Source organism: Seriola lalandi, unplaced genomic scaffold (assembly GCF_002814215.2).
Source record: "Seriola lalandi dorsalis isolate HSWRI2012SDOR001 ecotype SW California unplaced genomic scaffold, Sedor1 jcf7180002054958, whole genome shotgun sequence".
In the NCBI taxonomy this organism is placed as follows: Eukaryota; Metazoa; Chordata; class Actinopteri; order Carangiformes; family Carangidae; genus Seriola; species Seriola lalandi.
In genome coordinates, this window is record NW_019525509.1 from 538,262 (window position 1) to 561,778 (window position 23,517).

Here is a 23,517-nt window from a genome sequence, read left to right on the forward strand (position 1 = left end):
GCACCCTGTGGTGACAATATTGGCCTAATAAATGTGGTGAACTTTGCTTTTATTAGATGGATGCACAGTAAAATGGTCCAGAAATCAGGAGTGAGAAACAGGGATGACATGCAATAAAAGGTCCCAGCTGGATTCAAACCCAAGTATGTGGTGGTTTTAGACCAGTTTGTTCTATTGGAGTTAAACAATTTTTTCCCCAATATATTTCCATCCATAAACAAATTTTGAATTTTGGACTTTTGGCCAGGCAAAACAAGTTTGAAGATGTCACCTTGATGATAACATTTTTGCCATTATTACAATTGTTTCATTATTATATTATTTTACTTTTACTTATGATTAATTGATTAGTTAAAAACATAATTAAAGTGATTACTCAATAAAGAAAGTAATGGCGAGTTGCTGCTCTAACTGAACTTGAATAAGTAAATTCATCAACACAAAGACCAACACAAGAGTTTCCCTCTGTATTTGAATTCTTCTTCACATTGACCTGGGCTTCTTGAGGAAATGGTATGAAGAGATGATCAAATGTGTCAGCTTTATAGACTTTATTTACAGACCAAACAAAGCAGTGTGTGGTATATAAATGCACCATTTTCAACGTTACAGAAAGAATACAAATCATGTAAAATACATTCCTGATTTTTTTTTTTTTTATATATCCAAAAGCTAATATATATTTACAGAAGGTTGTTCTTAAGAGGCCATAGCACATTTCACTCATTTGTTTCATTTATACATCAGAGCTATTTAAATTCTTTTCATGTTTATCAGACACAGGATGTGTCAGCAATTAGTCACTACTTTTAGATTCAATGTGCTGGAGCATGATATTATTGCAAGAATAACACCTGTAGGTTTATGATTGTACCAGAGCAGAATTTGTGAAGTTATTACCTAACTGCAGTTTTTTTTAATAGAAATATAAAGCTCAAATATCCAGATATGTTTTTGGCGAAATACAACCCCTTACACGTAACCCTTTAATAAAGCTTAAAACTGCCATGTTGTTTTTTAAAAAAAAAAAAAAAAACAAAAAAAAACAAATTTAAAACAAATTCAAGAGCCATTCAAATGTTATTTACAGCAGATGTCTCTTGAGGTCAGCTTCTGCAGGTTTTCAGTCAGAACAAACACTTCACCACCTTCAATCACTGATGACTCCTTCAGCTCTTGGTGAAGAAGATGTGCTGATCACTGAGTTTTTACTATGATCCTATAGTCTGATAAAGTTGGCTGACTGACTGGTCTGAACTGAATCCCTCAAGACTCCCAGCGCTTCAATGCAAACAGTTGTGATTTTTTTAATATTTGGTCTTTCATCACAAGCATGTCATACTAAGCCTATGTCTCAATATGAAGAAAATAAAGTACACAATTAATGCATCATATGGAGGCAAAACAAAGCATACAACAGAATAGTAGAACTACCCGTCGCCATCATCCAGGTCTACTGAGGTGTCATAACAGACTGATTCTCATTCATGTTAACTCCTGCTGGCTTCCATGTCTTCGTCATCATTGAAAAGCATTTCCATCACACTTTTGTTTAGACAATATCTAGCAACTTGCTCTCCCTCATGTCTTGTCATCTTCTCATATCTGATGAAGAAATGACAATCATAACAACTAACAAAAATAAAATGACCGCAATACAAGTACAGATGCCTGTACAGATGTTTGAAGTATTAGCATTCCCATGATTTTGTCTGCTGCCAAAGAAATCAGTGTCTGTGTTTCTTCTTGCCGCCTGCAGATGACTGTAGTTGGATTGGTTAGAGTAGTACCCTCTCTGGAGCACAATAAACAGCAGCAGTCCAAGACCAGCAAGTTGACCCCATGTGTTTCTTATGTCCTGTAATTGGAAGTCATTAGCGTTTCTTCCAAAGCGATCTCTGAGGTACATGAGTGACTGCCGATTTTCTACAGAAAACTCTCTGATTTCTCTTAAAAGGTTAGTCGTGATCTCGTAGGTATGATCTGGATCATATGTCCCCGGATGTTCAGGAACCCCATAATGCTGTGTGAGGTACACTCTGTGTATCCTCTGCCGTCCTGTGTTCTGATCGCTGACTCTGACTATGATCCGGTCCCTGTTTCTTCCCGTATACTCTGCCTTGGGATGGAGGACATAAGATGGAAGTCGCCTGGGCGAGTCTTGATGGAGATTGCCAACAGTGTAGTACCGCTGTCCGTAAGGCCGTTGTTCCAACAGCCCCTCAAAGTTGCCATAATGATGCGAGCCATAATCTTCATTGTTTGGATCAAAGGTCAAGTATATGACATTGTTTCTGTCAATATCAACAATGTTGGCAAACCAGTGGAGCAGCAGGAGACTGTGCGTGGGCACAGATTGGCCAAAGTTGATTTCCTTCAAATCATTGATTGAATTGAGCTTTCTCACAGCTGACACAGAGGTCAGGGTAAGGAACAGAGCTACACAGCAACTTGTGACTCTTCCTGACATCTTCATCATCCTGTAACAATATTGAAAAAATCCTTAGTTGAATTTTCAATTTGTACTCTACATTCTCAATCCATACATTTATTAGTCATAAGGGATGCATCTAATTATTATTTTCATGATTGATAATTTTATTTTATTTTCTAGGATTTTCAATGATGACATCATTTTAACTCACAAAACATGGGTTCACAATTTTTCCACTCGGTCTTAAAACGATAGAATTAAAACATTTTTTTGTTATTGTTCCTCCAGCTAATACTGGCAAGAGCAGTTGGGCTGATATTAGGGATTATTTCTTTGCAAACATATATTTCATATGAAGCTAAAATTAGGTTTCAGCAGTCTTACCAAATTAAAACCAGTGAATGCATTGCAAAGTTAGTCGTTTTAGTATAAACTTCCTTCTTTGTGCTTCAACAGACGGTGTTACCTTGCTATTGCTTTTATTTCTGACAGAGGAATAGTAAAACAAAGAGTGGAGTTTAGGGGAGTCGTGCAGTTGGCCCCGGTTCAAGTCCCGCATTGGACGGCCTTTGCTGCATGTCATTCCCCCTCTCTCTGCCTCCCCATTTCCTGTCTATCTACTGTACTATCAAATAAAGGCATAAAAAAGCCCCAAAAAATATACTTTTAAAATAAAAAATAAAAGAAAGAGTGGAGTTTATACTAAGATTGTTGCATCAGGAAGGAATCACTTAATTGTCAGTATGAACAGGAGGAATGCCTGAATGTTGTTTTAAGACAGACTTGTAAAAAATTAAACTTGTCTGGTTTAACTGTAGAAATGTCAGTTTTATAACTTTAAGTAAACTGCTAACAACTACTAACTAAATAACACAAACAATAATAGCAAATTATTTTTCTATTTATCCTCTGTTTGATTAATCAATAATCACAATTCCTACAAACAAAGAAGTTAAATGTTTCAAGGCTATGAGGGGGATGTTGGTGGATGTATTTATATGTTGTTGAATTTGGAAACACTAATGTGTTTCTCATGTGTGAAAAGAAGATTTCAGAGAAGACTGGCTAAGCGCAGAGTGATCTAGTCCTAATCTAATAAAACAAACTGTCAGATGCATTGTGCTTAAGTCTAACATTCACAAACAAGACTAGGCACAAACAGCTCACTAATGATGTTGAATGGAAGCTGAGGTAAAACCAAAAGCTATGAGAAAATAAGGGCACTCACCTGTTTAAGTCGGCTGGTTTTAAGTTTCTGTTCTCTGTCTTTGTGTATGAGCAGTTGTAATTTTCATTTCCTTATAAATGAAACCGGGGGAACAAGCATTGCTAGGGGTTACAGGAAGGAAGTTTGTTTCAAAAAGCAGAATCACTGACACAGCTTTATGACAATGCCTGCAAAGAGAGTAGAGTTTGCACTGTTATTATCTACAGTTTGAATTAAATGGCTCCGGGTAGCCAGGTGTACGTTGTATCCGGGTATGCGGCAGAACCCACTTGTGTCACTTATTATAGAAGTAACAAAAGAATAAAGCAGCAGAAAAAGACGAGATGTATAAACAACAAACTCAATGGTGACTGCAGCTGATAAACAGACAGAACGCTACATTGCCAGGCAACGCAGTAGTTGTTGTACAGTGTTGCACATACGTGTCTAAATGTCACTCCGTATCTCATGCACCGCAAATTCCTCCTTAACCTGCTCTGAATCTAGCTTCTCTGTTGGTTCTCACTGCAAAATATAACCAGTCCACTCTGCCTCTCTGTCTCATTGCGCTCCTCACAGTTTTAGGATTTAGTGTTAGCCAGACCCGGCATGCACATTTGGTCAAATAACATGGCGGGTATGTCTGCACGATATGAGGAAAATTTGCGATGGGCAATGACACTGTTAAATTTTACGATGACGATATTACTTGAGATAAGTGAACAGATATTGAAGTGTGCATACAGTTTAGCAGAGCTGCAGGTAACGTTGCTGGGGGGTGGGGTGGGGGGGTGTAGCTTTTCTTCGTGTTTAAATCTTGTCGAACAGGTGGTGTGATGAAGGACAGTAAATAAAATGTATTTTTTTCTAATTCAGCGTGTATTCAGCCGGTCTTTTGCGATGAGTTTATTGCACAAGTTCATATCGCGATGATGTTTAAAATAAGCTTAATCAATCAGCACTAGAATTAACGCGCGTCCTCAGTGATCCGATCACAGTGGAAAGCTCCGTACGTCAGTTCACACCTGACTTTAAAATGCGTCTCCACATGCGTCTTGATTGACCACTTGTGATCGGATCTCACTTCCCCGCTTGATATGCAAATAACCCCGCCGTGCCCCTCTCTCTCTCTCTCTCTCTCTCTCTCTCTCTCTCTCTCTCACTTGCTCGGTCCATAGACTGTAAATAAAGATGGACGTAGCCTCCGTGACGTCACCCAAGGGTTTCTGAAGAATGGTTTTGAAGTTCAGAGTGGGCCTTTCCGTCATCGCCATCCAAAAAACAGTTTTTTGTACCAGGCTGTAAACATGTTTATTTCTGCTGTAAAGTTGGGCATTTTAACATGGGAGTCTATGGGCATTGACTCGCTTTTGGAGCCATTCAATAAGTGCAGTTTTTGGTGCTTCCGTGTACACTTCATTTTTCAGCCTTGCATATAAAGCAGGAAGTGAGATCCGATCACAAGTGGTCAATCAAGACGCATGTGGAGATGCATTTTAAAGCCAGGTGTGAACTGACGAACTGAGAGCTGTCCACTTGTGATCGGATCACTGAGACGGATGTTAATACCAGGTCTTAACAGGGCCTATGAAACACAAGTAGGCGGCCCTTCAGTGTGGCCCAGGACGCATTTGCGTTTACACTGCTAAAAGAATGTGGACACATGTGGCCCAGACCACCTCAGATTCGGTCTGACAATATTTGACTCGTTTTCCCATTAATGTAGTTACTTATTAATACTAAATTGAATTTGCCTGCCACATTGTAACATATATAATCGCATATAACTGATGTTTGCAACACACAAGCACAGAGAGAGAGACAGAACGCGTCATTTAGTTCAGTGTCTGATGCTGCTGCTTTATATGTTGGTAAAAAGAACTCAGTGAGGGACACACTCGCTTTTTTGGTCACTCCTCTTTCTCTCTCACCCATAGGATAACATAACGTTAACCTAACACACAGGTGTAGTGCAGCCAGAGCCAGCAGAACAACGCTCCAATACTTTTTTTCCCCAGATGAAATAAAATATCCACGGTTCACATAATCCGGTTTATTTACACACACACTTCAAGCACTTGAAGATCTGATGAGTAAACATGAGTAAATGTAATTCGTTACTCCCACCCCTGGTAACAGTTAACTGCAGAATGAAGCATAGCAATGTTTCTCTCAGAAATATGCACTAGTCAAAACACAGGACCTTCTTCCTGTATTTAATATCTTACTCCTGCCTCAGACAACATCTGACCAACAAGAAAAGTGAACGTTTTCACATGGTTTGTAGCGGTGCATTTTGGTTCACTTGGATTTCTGTCTCTGTAAAAAGAAACTTAACCAAGGGGAAAATGCTCAAGTTTACAAAGTTATCAATTGACCTCAGACCAGAGCAAACAAGTTATAGGTGCAAAAACACCCTGGAATAAATTTGACTGATTGGGCTGAACCAAAACCCTTAAGGCTCTCAGCCCTTCATGACAGTGATTTTTCAGTATTTGTATCATTCATCACAGGCATGTCATAATAAGCCTACATGTCAATAATAACTGAACAGTGTTTACAAAATAAGCTAATATAATACAAAATTAATTAGACATATGGGTTCAGAACAAAGCATACAACAGAATAATAGAGCAACTTGTTGCCTTCAACCAGGTGTACTGAGCTGTCATAACAGCCTGATTCTCACTCATCTTAAGTCCTGCTGGTTTCCTGGTCATCATCATTGAAAAGCATTTCCATCACAATTTGGTTTAGACAATATCTTAGGAACATTTTCTTATCATCTTCTCATTGATAAATAAATGACAATCCCAATAACAACTAACAAAAAAATCAATAAATAACTATCACAAGGACAGCATGTGCCGTTGTCTGAAGTATCAGCAAAATCGTGGGCGTTTTGTGTGTTTTCTGAAAAGTTGACAACAGTGTCTGTGTTTCTTCTTGCCGCATGCTGAGGTCTGTTGTTGAATTGGTTAGAGGAGTACTTTTCCTGGAGCACAATAAACAGCAGCAGTCCAAGGCAAGCAAGTTGACCGCATGTGTTACTGATGTCCTGTAATTGGAAGTCATCAGCGTTTCTTTCAAAGCGATCTCTTAGATACGTCAGTGACCGCTGGTTTTGTCCTACAGAAAACTCTCTGATTTCTCTTAAAAGGTGAATACTGATCTCGTACGTATGAGCTGGATCATAATGCTGTGTGAGGTACACTCGGTCTATTCTCTGCCATCCTGTGTTGTGATCCCTAACTCTGAAGATGATCCGGTCCATGTTTGTTCCTGCATATCCTGCGGGGGGATCCACGACATAATCTGGAAGTTCCTCAGCAGTGTTTTCATTGAGATTGCCAACAGTGTAGTACTGGTGTTCAGGAGGTAGTCGGTCCAGCAGCCTCTCATAGTTGCCATAATGATGCGAGCCATAATCTCTGTTTGGATCAAAGGTGAAATGTATGACGTTGTTTCTGTCAATTTCAACAATGTTGGCAAACCAGTGGAGCAGCAGGAGACTGTGCGTGGGCAAAGATTTGCCAAAGTTGATTTCCTTCAAATCATTGATTGAATTGAGCTTTTTCACAGCTGACACAGAGGTCAGGATAAGGAACAGAGCTACACAGCAACTTGTGACTCTTCGTGACATCCACATTATCCTGTAAAACATTGAAAAGTTATTAAGTTAAAAACTGACATTTTCACTTTTTTTCTTCTTTTTTTTTTTTTTTACAGTGAGGTAAAACTGTTAATTTTATAACTCTAAGCAAACTAAAAAATAACATTTGATATAACTTGAGAAATGTCAAACAATAATCACAAATTATCTTTCTGTTAATCCTGTTTGATTAATCAGTAATCATAACTCAATTAATTTGAAACAAAGTAGTTAAAGGCTATAAAGTGGATGTTGGTGGATATGTGCATCTGTTGCTGAATTTATTCTTCAATTCTATTTCATAAGTTTACTCAGATACATGGTTCTCAGACACAACAAAGGTTTCAGGGGAAGACTGACTGAGCGCAGTGTAAGCTACTCCAGATCTAACCAAACAACCTGTAAGCTGCATTGTGCCTTTCTAAGTAAAGAAACCTTCACAAAGCAGACAGAGCTAAATGAAGCCAAGGTAAATGAACAGCTAGCAATCATAATATAAGAGCACTCACCTGTGTAAGTCTGCTGCTGTTCTGTATCTGATCTCTGTGTTTGTATGAGAGCAGTCATAACTCCCTTTAGGTCACAGTTTCCTGGTAAATGAAACTGAAACGAGCATTACTTCAGGGAAGTTTAATATAGCTGTTTGGATCAAATTTCCTTCTGTATTCAAGAAAGGAAAAAGTAACCAGTCATATGCCTGTAATATTTGTGATATTTTCTTTGTTTTTTAAATGTATTTATTTATTTTTATATTATATTGAGTATAAAAATTCATATCGCCCTTTTCAAGACATTTGAAATTATCACTACATCACAAAATGTTAGTTTGACTGTTGGCAAAATATAAGCATTAAAAAAAATCACTGATACCAAATAAAAATAGTATGTTGAACTCGTATCTGTACCTCTCATGTGATTGTAGAACGAGGACCAGTTAAATTTACTGCTGCAACTCCTACCAGCAACCAGCAGGAGACGCTGTCGCACAGGTAGTTGGCTTCACTCACCTGGAAGGTATCAAGCCTGGAGCGTGTAAAAGCTTTGTTTCAGCACTGCATTTAAAGCCTGTTATAATTTACAATTACGAACACATCAAATAGCAGATCAGCTGTCCAGCTCCACACACACACACACACACACACACACACATAACATGGTTAAACGTGAGGAGCCAATGTGAGGCTGCAAACACTGTTTTCAGAGCAGTGAGTGGTCTCATTCGGCTGTTTGCTATAAGTAGCAAGTATTTCCTAGAGAACTGGTTTCATTTGACACCTACATACACACAAGTACACAGAGACACATTTAAGTTTATCTTGATATCCTGTATGGAGGCTTTGGTACTCCCTTTGGGCAAGGCAGAGAGGGAGTTTAAAAAAAACACACACAAAGGAAACATTTAGTTTCTCTGTGGTCACCACCCACATCTTTCACATGGGCAGCACAAGATCATCATACAAGTGATGCTGTATAATGATGCTATGGTCGCTGTCTTTTTATTGTTTTTTGTTTTGTCTGTTTATTTCTTGCTGTACTCCTCAACATGCAGTGGAGCTAAAGATCACACATTCAGTGATATTTCAGAACATTCGGTTTTGTGTTTTTTTTGTTGTTCTACTGAAACAGGATTTGACCAACCCAAGTTTATCTCTCACTCCTCCAAGTGTACTGATATAATGTGTCCCTGTCTTCCCTTTGATGTAATTACAATATATTCACAAATGTTCATAAACTTCATAACTTTCACTGTACATTTTCTGTAGATGGAAAAGAGAACCGAGTAATGCACTTAATATAATGCACCCAGTGACTCATGCTGCTACAATCCATCATGTTTCTGTCTTATGAAAGACCTTGGACAGCTGCAAGGAACGCTGTCAGGGGTCAGCCAGGCAGCCCTATACTCCGCCTGCCAATACATGACACCATCTTGGCTCAGCGTGGCCCAGAAACATCAGCCGCTGCCATTGGCTTTCTGTCGCCACATACCTTGTCTCTTCAAAATGAAGATCTTTTTATCTGGAAAAGACCATGTCCCCAGCAGGGCAGCTACTCTGTTAATAAAGGAGCACGCCAAGTTATGTCGGATCAAACAAATGACGGTTGGCTCACACTGCATGTATGCAGGGTTCACTCAGGAGTCAGCGTCTTTAAGAAGAAACTTGGAAGGGGAGGGAAAGAAAATCTTTTTTTTTTTTTCTCACAAAAGGTCCATCTTAACCTATTAATAACATCTGTAAAGTCCTGTGTCAGCTTTCATAGTTTAAGGGTTGACACAGAGCTAAAGCTTGCAGTGAATGTGGTATGTTGGGCGTCAGTGATTATGGGGGCGACATAGTTTTACACTCTGGGGAGCTCAGAGAAAGGGTTAACTCAAGGGTTTGGTGTAAAATAGAAAGAACACAGAGAGAGAGAAAGTTATTAGTGAAACATAAAGAGAGTGGCTCCAGAGAGGCGGTGATGTGGGAAACGGGCAAGAGGAAAAGTTTGTGTTTAGAGCTCCAAGTTGGCAAGTGATGGTTTGCACAAAGCTGTTCAGCCCTGTAACAGTCTCTCTTTTTAAACAGGAGAGCAACTGTGTCATGACACAAAATCACAGATGAGGATACTGTAGTAAACTGACTTAATTTGGGCATTCATTTTTGTTTTTGACTTGAATGAAAGAGGAAACAGGCATGTTGCATTTGGTTGCCTCTGTGGTCTGTGAGATAGATTACATTTTTTTTTCTTTTTCAGTTCACTACACTGTGGCTTGTTTTATCTCTGGCACAGTAAAGATATACTGTACAGTAGGAGTAACATGTTCTTGTGTAATATCCTTCTATGGTCATGTCTGCATCGTAAACTGCTTTTGTAAAGAAGATCTAGGCTTCAAAAACTCAACTGAGGATATGCTGTTAAGTACACGGAGACGGGGCTGCTGCTGAGGTGATTTTAAAAACCCCACTTGCTGAGAGCAGAAAGCTCCCTCTAGTAGCTTCTAAACCCACTAGTAACTCCTGTCAGGTCTATCTACATTTTAGTATCACTCTAAAGCTGAATATGCATATTCAGTTTAAAACAAGGGGTTTTATTGATTAAATAGATTTTCAGAGAGAGGGAAATGAAAAGAGAAGGTTTAGGAAAAAAAGGTTTTAAGAGAGGGGGCCTTAGTTTGGGGGAGATGTACCATTTCCCACTTTGTAACACTGAGTACAATGGTTTATTTTAACTCCATATTTGGTAAGACCAGGGTTTGATCACACTTACACGGTCTTCTGTGTTTATATGTTGTTGTTTTTTTGTTTTTTTTATCTTGTGTGTTTATAGTGCAGAATTTTGAAGGTCCATGACATTGCTTCAGATTGGTTGGATGGGTATGGTATAAATGCTGCATTGGGTGTAGCAGGTATTCAACACTGAGGTGCCAACGTGCACCCGGAGAAGGGGTTCATCCCGGCAACTAAGTCTGTGTAATGACATGAAACAAATCCATCTTTGCAGCCTGTTGTGTGTGTTTTTTCAGGAACATGACTCTTCATCTCGAGGAATGCAGGTGCTGCCCTTAGAGTGTGTGTGTGTGTGTGTGTGTGTGTGTGTGTGTGTGTGTGTGTGTGTGTGTGTGTGTGTGTGTGTTTGCACTCAAGCCCTGCACTGGTGTATAATTACACTTCCTGTGAGGCTGAAGACAGCTGTTTCCTCTCCTCTTTAATCACACAAATATACATACTCCATAAGAACAGTAATCGGACAAAGTAATTGGTTTGTTCTCAGGTTTTAAAAAATAAGTGATGGCTGCATTTCTGACTATTCAACAGAAATCTCCAACTGTTGAGAACTTTTTAAGCTTTAATTTCTTTTGGCCGTTTACATCTGTCATTCTTATCTTTGGCTGCCCCTTCTAACATATTATGTATTGATGCTTGAAAACCTGGTGACGTTATCTACTTGCTTTTGTTTTTTAAAAGATTACAAATGAGTGCATTGTCAAATGTTGCTGTGTTCGCTCTGAAATTGATCATAGCTTTGCAGTGATTATAAACTGATTTTTACAACATGCCAGAAATGTTTTTATTTTGATTTGCATTTGTGTGTGTGTCGATGTTATTGAATATTGCCAAAACAGCTTAGTTGTGGTGGAATTATGCAATACCTCTACTCCCAGCTTTTCCAACATTTTCTCCTTTTCAGAAAGAACAAATGTCTTCATAGCCTGTGCTCACTCTGCACCACATAAGACTGCCTGAAACATGAAACAGCTCCCTCTAAAAGTGTAACTTGGCTTTTGACTCATAGTCCAAAGTGTTTGTTAGTATCTTGAACTAAAAGCGAAATTATTCAAAGCACCACCTTATGTAATATCAAAGGGAATCCCAGTGGTTTGATGTGAAGTGTCTCAGGTCTGTGTGTGAGGAATGAGTGGGATGTGGTGAATGCAGAGCCTGGAGAGGAGATGAGAGGGTCAGGCCAGGTAATTAGGGTTGTAAATAATCCTGGGAGTTTAGGAGAGGGACATTCAGCTGGCTCAAAGGCTGCACTCAGTCTCAGTGTAGAAACGTACACACATAATCCCTGCCTTTTTTTTTTTTCTCTGTAACCCATCTTCTCTTTAAGTAATTGTTCTTCCTCTACTGCTTCTGACAAAATACACGTGCACTGTCTTCCTCACTTCCACACAATCTCTGCTAAAGTTTACTTTATGGTGCATAGAGGTTGGAAGTTTTTTTTTTCTCTCTTTTTTTCCTTCTACTTTTGGTGAAGAGGGGAGGTTATTTGAAGGAAGTGGGTGTGTCTTGTTGCCTTGCATGCTGAGTCACATGACAGGCCTAGGTGGGAGGGGCAGGCAGGGAGCTTCCAGAGCCACAGCAGAGTTTGGCCTCTCACTGGAGCGCTGCACTTCGGCAGGGGACGACTCATACACACATATACACACTTCACACACGGTGAGTGTTTTGCATACTGGGAGAGTGTGACTGTGTGTATGTGTGTGTTTGCAAGAGGGTGGTTGTAAGTAGAGGGGATGAATGTTTTTCTTTCATTGTGTTTTTATCTGGTTTGTTTATTTTCTTCCATGGAAGAAGAGATTTGATCTGTTGTTTTCATATACTTGATATATATCTGTGCATGCCTTCCTTATCCACTCAGGAGCCAGCTGTTTGAAAGTGTCAAAATATTCCTGTTGTTTAAATATACATAGTGGCTGTTTCTGTTTCTTTTGAGTTCAGATATAGGTGTGAATCTCACAGAGAAGCTTTTTAGTTATTTGTGTTTCCCATTTACGTGTGTGTGTGTGCTTGCTTGTGCGTAATTACCATTGTTAAAGTTTTGCATTTCCTTTGTTTTTCATCCCCTAAATGTTGTTTGTGTGTTTGTGTCTGCTCTGTAAACTGCAAGCTTTGTAATCAATCTATCTTTGCATAACACACATACACACACATACAGAGGGATGTAAAAATTGTGTTTCAGCTCCTACACTGTTTAACTTCACATTTTGTGTTCTTCATGTCCCCCCCCCTCCTGATATTGTCCACACACTGGACGCGTTCTGTCATTACTAGACCAGCAGCAAGCACTCAGGTGTGTGCGTGTGCAGCAACATGAAAGGTTAGCTCCACACATGTGGTTGGTAGACATCAGAAAGTGCGGAAGGGAATCTTTCAGTTGAGTGTCTGCTTTGGAAAGTAGAGTAAAGGAATCCACATAGCTAATGGTAATCGGTGGAAAGTAGTCTTTATTCCTTTCCACTGGGAAACGCTAGGTATCAGATTTTGACCAAAATCAAAGGGTATTCTTTCTTTTTTTGTTCAGTTTGAGCCATTTTGTTGACCCTGTCCAGCTTCAGTTTCTCTTTCATGTTTATTCTTTCATCTCTGCTTTTCTGATTAGTCAGTCTGTGTTTAAGTGGTGAGAGCGTGAATTCTTGGTGAACTTGCGATGTGGCAGCAGCTGGAAAGCTGAGCCCTGAGCATTGTATTATCCAGGCTTTGTTGTCTAGGGTTGACCTGGGGAACACAAGGCGTAGCTCTCTGACAATATCAACCCGATGGAAAACAGCAACCACCCTTCACCTTTTCAGAGAGTCACCAGCCTCTGGTTTGCCTCACCAGCATACACACACACACACACACACACACACACACACACACTTTTACACAGAGGAAGCTGTTGAAAGGAGCTCTGTTGTGGCCCCTGTGCAATGCCAAGCGAGAACAGACAGTGGCCTTTCACCAGTGTTTGATGGGACTCTGAAAAGGTCATCGTTACCTTCTGTATCTTGTGCGTCTTTGTGTGTCTGTGCATGTTGTGAGTCAGCAAATAAGTCAGTGCTGTAAGATTATGTATCTGTTATGGAATTCAGAATCATAACTTTGAAATATTTCACGAATGTAACTGGAGCTGTGAAATGTAAAATTGATAAGGTTTCATATCTGTAAGTTGACATGCTGTACATTCTCAAACAGATAGTTTGAGGTTTTTTTTGTGTGTGTGGATGTGCATGTGTGCATGCATTTTGTGGGGGTTGTAAAGTTTCAGGTTAAGAAGTTATGTTTAGAGAAAAAATGTTTTCATTCAGTTGTCCTGAGACAAGTTTACTGCCCCTCATCTGTCAAGTACAGATCAAATGTAAACCAGGACATACTCTGATGTAACTATTTTATGTGTAGGGCTTAATCCCAAATTGGAGAGGATAGTGTACACAGTGTCAAACATTACGTCTGTGTGAAGATTTGCATTTCATGTGGACAAATGGTAGAAAATAAGAACTGAAATTTAAAAAAAAAAAAACAATCACACAGTGCACCTACTGGAACCTATCAAATTAGAATAGTTAGTAGTGAGATCTTTTTATGTTACTGTGTGCTATTCTACTCTCCAGCTTTGTATGTGGGTCAGTCACAGTCCATAAATACTGCTCCTGAGGCCTGGAGAGGACCAGAGTGACAGGCTTTATATCTCTCACACTCACACACACACACACACACACACACACACACAGATTGTGGAGTGTGTCAGAGAGCCTTAGGACTCCTTCTGGTAATGTTGTTGATAGAATGATGGACGTGTGTTTTTTTGCACCTTCACACATACAGTGAAATATTTTATTAGTGGCCTTGGAGACCTCAAGCCTTTCCAATCTTAACACTGAAAGAAAGCTGGCCTCTTTGAATGAGTTAACATCCTGATCTGAAAAGATGCCATGCACCTTTTAATTAGTTAAACCAAACATTCAAGTATACCTTTTCTTTTTCGGCACAGTGTGGAGAGCTATTTATGTCACACTGACTTTAGTAACAACAGTGTGCCTTTTCCTCTCCATGAGTCATTTAAAAATCTGGGATGTGTTTTTCTAAAACTTCTAACTACAACCTGCCATGAGTCCTCGAATGTTATGGGATCTGGAAATATTTCTAGATGAACAGTATTTGTTTAAATATACTGATATTCATCCATATAAAGGGATTATTAGTGATATGTCTTTATGAAACCGCTGTATGACAACGTACAACTGCATGGGAAAATCTTTTATATGAGTTTGACATTTTCTGGCTGGTGTCCCTGAGGTGAGGCATTTGTGAGGACAGAGGTCAGATTCCTGAGCCCCCTGGCCCTGTGGACCCACGCCCGCTGTCAGCCAACCGTTTCACTGATACACTTTGACCCCCGCACTAAGATAAAGAACTACACTGGTTAGCTACCACCACCGGGCTAATGACTTCAACAACTCCTGTCAGGGAGCAGCTAGCAGATAATAGCTAGCTAAATTATTATTAAGCCGCTTTGCAAAGAGCCTCAGTAAATGGGCAACTTCCTGATTCATTTAGCTGTTGTGTCAACACACTTAAGGGTTAATGTTTAGTTGCTTTGGGCTAGAATATTGTTTGGTGAGGTTTAAAGTCAATTGCACACTTATGTGAAAAATGTTGTACTGTGGTAGAATTGCATTCCTTAATTGTAGATGTTCAGCTAGAAATTGAATAAATGAGCCTTGGATTGGTTAGTTAATCCATAAGGTTAATTGCTCTTTTTTTCATAATATATGGGTTAAACTTTGCAAAAAGTACATTGTTGCACTTAATGCTACCTTTTTTGTGTGAGTTGCATATTGTCAGAGGAAGTTGAAGAACCTAGAAAGACAACAGCTCTCTTGTGCACCACCACAGTGTGGAGACTGAACACATTCCTCTGGCAGTCTAGACAAACCTGTGGGCTTCTACTGTCATTACTGCAATTTACAAACATTTCTCAACTGTCTGCAAAGTAACACTAGCTGCTGAAGCTGCTTGCACTGACATGGATACAACTTGGGCCTTGTAGAGTAAAACTACCAAGACTGTAGTAAGAATGTTAGAGATGGACAAGGACTGGTCTGTAGGTCTGGAGAGGTGACGAGTAGTTCTCATACATGCAACATGTATGACATACACACAGCTAATGAGTTGAAGAAATCATGCGCATATGTGACACACAGACCGATGCGCACACACGCAAACACAAACACACACACACACACACACATACACAGACTGATGCCAGGTGACACGATGAGCGAGTTGGACCCTGCAGAGGTGAAAGGGCACATTTCTCCAGGGAGCTGAATGATGAGGACTCTGGGAACTGGGCCTTGCTGCACAAACACTGTGACTTTAATAACACAACAGACCATGTTTGCACTGCCACCACTCCAATTTCCCCCTTTTATTAAGGGATTCACTGTCAGAGGGTGGGAAAAAGTGTGTGTGTGTGTGTGTGTGTGTGTGTGTGTGTGTGTGTGTGTGTGTACACACACACGTGTTTATGTCCGTCCCCTGGGTCTATCAAAAACCCATGTGGTCTGGAGTATCTAATTGAGTCTGTGCTGGAGGGCTGGAACCCTAGTTCAAAGTAATTTAATGGCAACATGCACTTCATTCTCTCTACAAAAGTTTCTCAGTTGTTTTTGTACCATCTCTTCCTCTTGTGGGAAATCAACAGTTTAAAAAAAAAAAACAAGCTGGAGAATGATTGTAAAGGCCTCCCAGAACCGTTTTTTGATTTTTATCAGAGTGAATAAGCTTTGCAGCAACCTACACACTTCTGGAGAAGCATCTGGGTCACGGTCAGAATAAATGTAGTCATGTTAAGACGAGACTCGACTGGAAACCTCCTTTGTCCTGTCTGGGAATGTAAATAAAGGACAAAAAGAGCAGATGTTTTTAAAGAGGGCCCATAAAAAGATTTTAGACCAGAGCAAAGATGCAAACGGCCCATTTAATGGATTAGTCCACTAATGTGTGTTTGACATGGAGCTCCACACAAGCAGTGAAATGACTTGACTCTAAAATACTTGAGTTCAAGCTGCCTCCCCGCTAGGAGGGATTGTGCTTGGCGTGGATATGCTCCCTCAAACGTACTGTACTTAATTTTTTAAAAAGATTGCGCTGTAAATGCCCTGACACAAAAAGAGGGCCTGCTTTAAGATGACATTATTTTTGCACAAAGAGTACATGTTGTAGTCATAATTCAGGGCTCCCAATGTTGGTGGATATAATCTACAATTCACATTTACCTTTTTGCTAATTGAAAACATTATAATTAGGGCTAAGTGATATGCAAAAGGAAATAGCACGATAATCTGAATGCTTTCTTCCGGTGTCTATTTACTCTCTTGGCCACTTTGTTAGCTGCACTGATACAAATTAATGGATTCCAATGCAACAGATCTGCCACAAATTCTGCATTTTGGAAGATCAGTTTTTGTTGGCAGTGTCAGATGTGTTAATGCAACTATGTGTTTCATACTGAGGTTTTAGGTAGTAGTGTTTTTGTACTTCACTGCATTATATTGAAAAGTGCTTTTAATATTATTTCCCTCTCATGTTTGTTAGTGCAGGGGGTGAAACATTACAAACAAATCTCAATATAATGTCTATAGTAAACATATAGTTGAAACAATAAGTCTCTGATAGCGTCAATCAAAACTGAACATTACGAGCTTTGTAAAGGTAGAATTTATGGCTGAGCTGTTGTACTGGATTGCATTAGATTTCATTAGATTATACGGGTATACCCTTAGCTAGTGAGTATATATCACGCCATAGTATCTGTTTAGATATGGAAAACTTTGTTTAGTTGATGCATCTCTTTCTCCTGTATGGCCAGTGTCACTTTCACCTGTTTATTATCTTGTATTTCAGGATGTATTCTCACTTTTGGAGAAATCTGGCATGGTAGTTGAATGATTATGGTTGGAAGTTCTGTATCATAACAATAAAGAATAAATGTAGTCCATCTCTATTAATGCGCATAAACAATAGTTTGGCTCATCCTGATGCCTCATCCTTTAAACAATGATATGTAAACACTTAAAAATGACATTTTCCTTCAAGCAGAGCACTGTACTGGTGTAAATCTGTATAATAAGAAGCAAAATGAAGAAAACGTAAAACATAATATGACTCATTTAAATTGTCGAAAATACTTGGTACTTTCTACATAGTGTATTACACAGTCCTCAAAGTGTCTAAAGGGAAATCATTTGTGGAATCAGTGTTTTAAGAATTCAGTGAGTGACTCACTTCTAGATAAGAAGCACGCTTCTTCTGGATTCCTCTCCAGTGATTCAAGGCAGTTTTGTACAGAGGGTCAAACCACTGGTTTGTCATGAGGATGACTAACCTCAGCACAGCTCTTTTCCAACCTAAACTTGGGAACATGACCCCTGACCTGCTCGCCACGCTGTCAAGATCAACACCCTGGGCTGCTGCGGCATGGCTCGGTGGTTCTGACCACATCTCCGCTAAACATAGACGACACAGTCGCAGTGTTCTTCACAGTTCTGGGCATTTTCTGTGCCTTTTTTTAAAAAAGACATGCACCAGACAGGGACATGTTTAGCTGGTTGCAACTGTATTTACATCCCTGTTTGGAGGCCTGTGTGTAGTTAGTGAGGAATGCCCCAGGCACAAAAGTGGAATAAATCACAAACTCTACTCTCCTCAAAGTTTTTTTTTTTTTTCCTTTTTCCTCCCTCCTCCATTCTACACTCCTTCCTCTGTCTTCCTTGTTTTGACCTTATCTTTTTTTACCTCCCACTCCCTCATGGTCCTCTTCCTTTTTGCTTCCCTCCATTATCTCTCACTCCTGCCTTCCTCCACCTTTTCATGACTACATCATTTCTTTTTACATTGACTTCATGCTTCTTTCTCCTCCCTGCTCTCATTTCCAAAATGTTTTGTGGTATTTGGAGGCCGTATTTACAAAAAAGTAATCTGATGCTGCTGGAAGCAGCAAAAAAAAAAAATATTCCTCAAGGCCTATAATTGAAAACAGGATCACAGCAAGTCCAATGAGTCATTCTCTGCTCTCCAATTTCTAAAATTAATTTTGCTTCCTTACAGACTCAAAGGAAACATATTATCAGTGCCATCCCATAACTGGACCTGATACAGGGGAAAACCTTGTAGAGCTGAAGGTGATGCCAGTAGATGTTTTTGATTCATGAGAAATTGTGTATAGTGCTCACTTGCAGCTGAGAGAGGCTCATTTAACTCATTGCCAAAGTGTTTAAACAAAACCACATCATTTTGAATGAGAGCATCCCCCAAACATATTCAAATACCTGGTGTTGCTGCTGAAGGTGGTTTGTTATATCCCTATTTAACCTGGCAGGAACCTGTGATTTTTGAGTCAGGCTGGTGTTTTGACTGGCCTGTGTTTGATAGGGTTGGGGTAATGTCCACTTGCTGGTAAGCCACCAGGGCCCGACATTTTTCATGTGTTTTTTTATCAGTTATAGGGTCGTGCTCCAACTGGTCAGTAAACACCTGTTTGGCAGGACATCACGGAGGAACAGGGGGCACTGAATACCCCTGTCTGATAAATGGTCTGTGTATCCAGATGTTCAATAATAGGCTACTTCTGAGTCCTTCACCAGTCTGGTTTTATTCACTCTCAAAACTGAATTGACACGGTGCGCTTCACTCACAGCTTGACATTCTTGCAGTAACATCGCTACACTGTGGTCTTTGTAGTTTACTTATTTTGATGACACAGGACTGGAACACTTTACTACCTGTAAAGAAAGTGATTTATTTTCATTGTGGGATAGATCTGGGTTTCCCACAGTAGTGGTCCAGGACTTTGTGTGTTTGCCAAGTAGTTTACAGTGTTTGACACTACTTTGACTTGCGCAGATGGGCGGTGTCGTTGTGTATTCATGAATGACAGTTAATGATTCTCTGAAGCTTGCTCACTTCTGTCTGGGAAACCAGCTAGTTAAGATGCAGGAGACGACTTCACGACACTGTCTTTTGGTTGCTTCAGTATTTTTCCAGCCACACTAGGAGAATAGTGTGTGTTTACTATTTGTTACACAGAACAGACAGCTTGTTAATACAATAGATGTGGGCAGCATTGTTCTCAGTACCCTGTTCTCAAAGAAGGAAATGAGACTCTTGTTTGAGGACAAGACCTCATATCAAATACAGATACTGTGACGGTTTGTACACATAAAGCTTTCATAAAACTGAACTACTGACCAGAGGTGAGGGACCAGATCCTCAGAGTCAAAAACTATCAAGAGCACACTTCATTATGTTGTTAATCATTTATTACTGTTCAAGGTGAGTGTTTGTCAATTAATAGATAATCAAAGTAGTTGATTATTTTTCTGTCAATCACCTAATCCATTAATAAGGTAATCGTTTCAGCTCTAAAAAGATGTCTGACATTTTGAACATTCAGTTTGCTCAGGTTATTTAGTGTATTAAAAGAGGATTGTTGTTTGTTTTTAGTTTTTGGGTTTTTTTTTGGTGTTTTGCAGGCGTAGCTGCTGTTGGGTGATATTTGAGAACAGAGGCTGACACTGTATCTCAAGTGTTGACCATTAAGCTTATTCACTTACTGTCTATTAGCTTTGATGGTATCCTGCCTTAGGTGAAGCGCCGTTGTTGCAGTCGCTTGTCAACGTGTGCTTGCCCCTGGCCAACATCTCTGTTTACAGCTCATACGTCACAGAAGCACTGGTTAAGCAACGAGAGAGAAGGATTGACATGAACAGTAGCAACCAGAGGATAAAAGAACAAGAGTTGTGTGAGGTGAGATAAAGGTAACAAAAGGAGGAACTTTGTAAAAGCGACAACCAATATAATATTCCAGATAAAAGCCAGATGAGAGCGGTAGAGAGGAGGAAAAGATAATGGGGAGTTGAACAGGAGATACAATGGGAAAACTGCGAGATGAAGTGTAGAGGGGAAACTGATGAGGGGAGGGAATCACTATGTGGAGGGGAGGAAAGGGTGAGGTTGAGAGAAAAAGACACTAGCTGAGGTATGGGAATGCGGGAGGTGCAGAGGAGAGGTGGAGGGCAGTGAGTTGCAGTAAGTTGCTGACTGACTGCTGGAACAGGATGGGGAAGTGGTGAAGGAGGCCAGGAGAGCTGCTTCCATAGGTGGGTCTGTATGACACACACACACACACACACACACACACAATGGAGCACATTATAAAAGACTCAATGGTGAATATGAACTAGTGTTGAGTTTCCACTGGAGTGTTATTCTTCACTGACTCTCATCCATTAATCAATGCAGTGCCAGTTTGACGAATGTGGAGCTCCCACCAGCAGTGGTGCCATTCCCTGCTGATTTAATTCCTCATACGAGGGGAATTACAAGGGAAACTAGCAAATAATTTGGACTCCTTCTCCGTGTGGCAGGACAAGTGTTGTGGAGTAAGATTTGTGGCTGAGCTGGAATCCAATGGCTGTTGAATTCTTGGCAGCCGGTGTGGGCTGACGGTATATGCGCTCGTTCACGTTTGTGTGTGCCAGCTAGGTCAGCTATGTGATCAAAAGGGGGAAAGGCAGAGTGTGTATGAGGCCACAACGACCTCTGTGTTTAAATGCACAAACTCATGTGTGTACTCTATATGCGTTTTGTGTGTGTGTGTGTGTGTGTGTGTGTGTGTGTGTGTGTGTGTGTGTGAGCCAGGCTAGCAGGGTGAGTGTATCAGGTTTCAGAATTAGCCTTCTCTCTCTTTTCCACTCTCGCAGTAACAGGACAGTACCACTGCGCCGAGGACAGCGAGGGAAAGGGAGGCCTTGTGAGGGGCGGCAGCTACTTAAACTACTGGACATACAGACACAGACATAAACACTGTAAATTCTTCACCTACACGGACTTAACGCATTGTTGGAGCCATTTTCTGCATGTACAGACCTTAGTGAGCATATTAAAAGTTGAATATTTAGCTTATGATTGGACACACATCTGCAGGCATTCCACAAAAGGACATTAAGCTAATCATTAGCAAAACAAACTCCAGGGATAACCTCCTGCCAAGTGCAAAGTACTGTAATACTACAGAGTGTATTTCCTAAGGGTTTTCTGTTGAGTCAAGAGTCTCTGCTGGCGTGAGACCAGCCACCACCTCTGTTTGAAAGTCCAAGGGTGTTTTTTACAAGGTGTCTATGGTGTTTGATTAGAAAACAGGCTAAAACAACTAAACACGTTTATCAGTACCCATCCTCCTCCAGCAGGTTCATCCAAAGCAATGAAGAACAGCAGTTTCCCAAGAGTATTTATTTATTTATTTATTTATTTATTTATTTATTTATTTATTGTGTACATGGTGAATTTCATGGATCATGACGTAGTTTTTAATACGTTTATAAGCAGCTTGACGGTTTACAGTAACTTGATTGAGTGATGAGTTCTTAGAAACTCAGATTCTTGGAGTTCTTGCTGTGCAGATGTTTTCCAGTACCGTACTCAGCTAAGCACCTCTCTCTTCTGCTTCCTCATCTTACCTAAACTACTTGTTTTTCACGTTCTCGCCATTGCTAATCGGACATATATCTGTCACTACTCTTCCACCCCCATTCTCGCCATACGCTTAATCCCTCCATGGTGCACCTCAGCAGCTCTCCTCTAACCTTCTTCTCTGTCTTATCAAATCAGGGCCAGAAGTGATCTCCAGCTACAGCGACAGTGCCATGTCTGAGGCGGTGGTGCCCGATGCTATGATGTCCCCAGCAGTGGGTGGCCTGTATGGGGAGAAGGCCGGTGGCCCCGCGGTGGACTTCAGTTACGTGGGTATCGACGCCATTCTGGAGCAGATGAGGAGGAAGGCCATGAAGCAGGGTTTTGAGCTCAACATTATGGTTGTGGGTAAGCAGAGCATGTGCACACTCGCAAAAGTAACCAGGTTACAATTGGCTTTCTTCAGTAGGCTGATGAAAACGAGAAACTTCAATTGCATACATGTATTTTGGGGAAACCTTATTTCCCCAGATAGATTTCTCCTGGAGATTGCTGATTTCTTGACCATGAAACCAGGTTTCTAATTGGGGTTTTACATGTTCTCATGGGTATGACAAAGACTTCAGACAGAGAAAATATCTTGACCCCTCACACACACTAGAGACATGCATGTATCAGAAACATTCCTGTCATTGCCTCTGGCTAAAGCACCTGCCTCAGGGCTGGAGTTGGTCCCTTGTTGCTGGGTTGTGGATGGTTACTGCTCCTAAATTTCTAGGATTTCTCAAATAGTGAGGATGAATGTTTCCGTGATGACTAATAAAATATGACTTAAAAGCTGTTTCAAGGATGTACTCAAAACCTGACATTACTGGGCTGCAGATGTAATAATTGGCTGTACACTGAAAAGGGGGAATTTTTAATCAACAATTCACTTTCTCATTCTGAGCCTTGTCATCAAGTGTAGGCTACATTTCACATCAAGTATCCACCTGTTATCTTGTGTGTTTATCTCAAAACGACCTCAGCCAACTGTTAAACCGTGTCCTGTCATTCAGCTATGATACTGTTTTCTCTCTAATTAAGTTTTGTTAGAAAACTGAGGCCTCAAATGTATTTTAATAAGCAGCCAAACACAGCAGGACTTAAAACTCTTTCTCATTGAGCCCTCATCACGGTGATCACACACCTTTTTAAAACGGGAGCTAATTACACACAAACGCACACCTCTAGAGTAGACGGGCCACCATAAAACCCATGCCACCTCCCTGCTGCATGTCTCCTCTGGGTGATGTTGCGCCGGTTGGTCTGTGTTTCATCCTCAAATAAAAAGGCTCCCTTAAGAAGCAGCCTTAGGGGTTGAGACTGAGTTGTGCAAAGTTGTGGAGGCAGTGGTAAACAAAACTGAACACACTCAGTCTCCATGTGGTTTTTGCATTCAGGTGCAATTATATTCCATCACTTAAAAACGGAGAGGAGTGCAGCCAGGAATTATGCTTTTTAA

The 23,517-nt window shown here is 40.4% G+C and overlaps 3 protein-coding genes across 7 annotated transcripts in view; 1 reads left to right on the top strand and 2 right to left on the bottom strand.

Moving 5' to 3' along the window:
- Positions 1 to 23,517, top strand: part of LOC111645829 (neuronal-specific septin-3-like) — a 73,513-nt gene that overhangs the window by 41,128 nt on the left and 8,868 nt on the right. For all 5 annotated transcript variants that reach the window (XM_023395140.2, XM_087170747.1, XM_023395142.2 and 2 more), the window contains one exon: positions 22,212 to 22,421. In XM_023395140.2, coding sequence (XP_023250908.1) covers positions 22,212 to 22,421 — 210 coding nt within the window. The remainder of the gene's footprint in view (positions 1 to 22,211; positions 22,422 to 23,517) is intronic.
- Positions 537 to 3,807, bottom strand: LOC147817442 (uncharacterized). Its single transcript, XM_087170749.1, has 2 exons — positions 3,663 to 3,807; positions 537 to 2,480 (listed from the first exon to the last, which is right to left on the bottom strand). The coding sequence occupies exon 2, from the start codon at positions 2,477 to 2,479 to the stop codon at positions 1,592 to 1,594; it is 888 nt and encodes a 295-aa protein (XP_087026875.1). The 5' UTR covers position 2,480; positions 3,663 to 3,807; the 3' UTR covers positions 537 to 1,591.
- LOC111645831 (uncharacterized) lies at positions 5,680 to 7,914 on the bottom strand. The gene is made up of 2 exons (XM_023395146.2): positions 7,803 to 7,914; positions 5,680 to 7,294 (listed from the first exon to the last, which is right to left on the bottom strand). The coding sequence occupies exon 2, from the start codon at positions 7,288 to 7,290 to the stop codon at positions 6,424 to 6,426; it is 867 nt and encodes a 288-aa protein (XP_023250914.1). The 5' UTR covers positions 7,291 to 7,294; positions 7,803 to 7,914; the 3' UTR covers positions 5,680 to 6,423.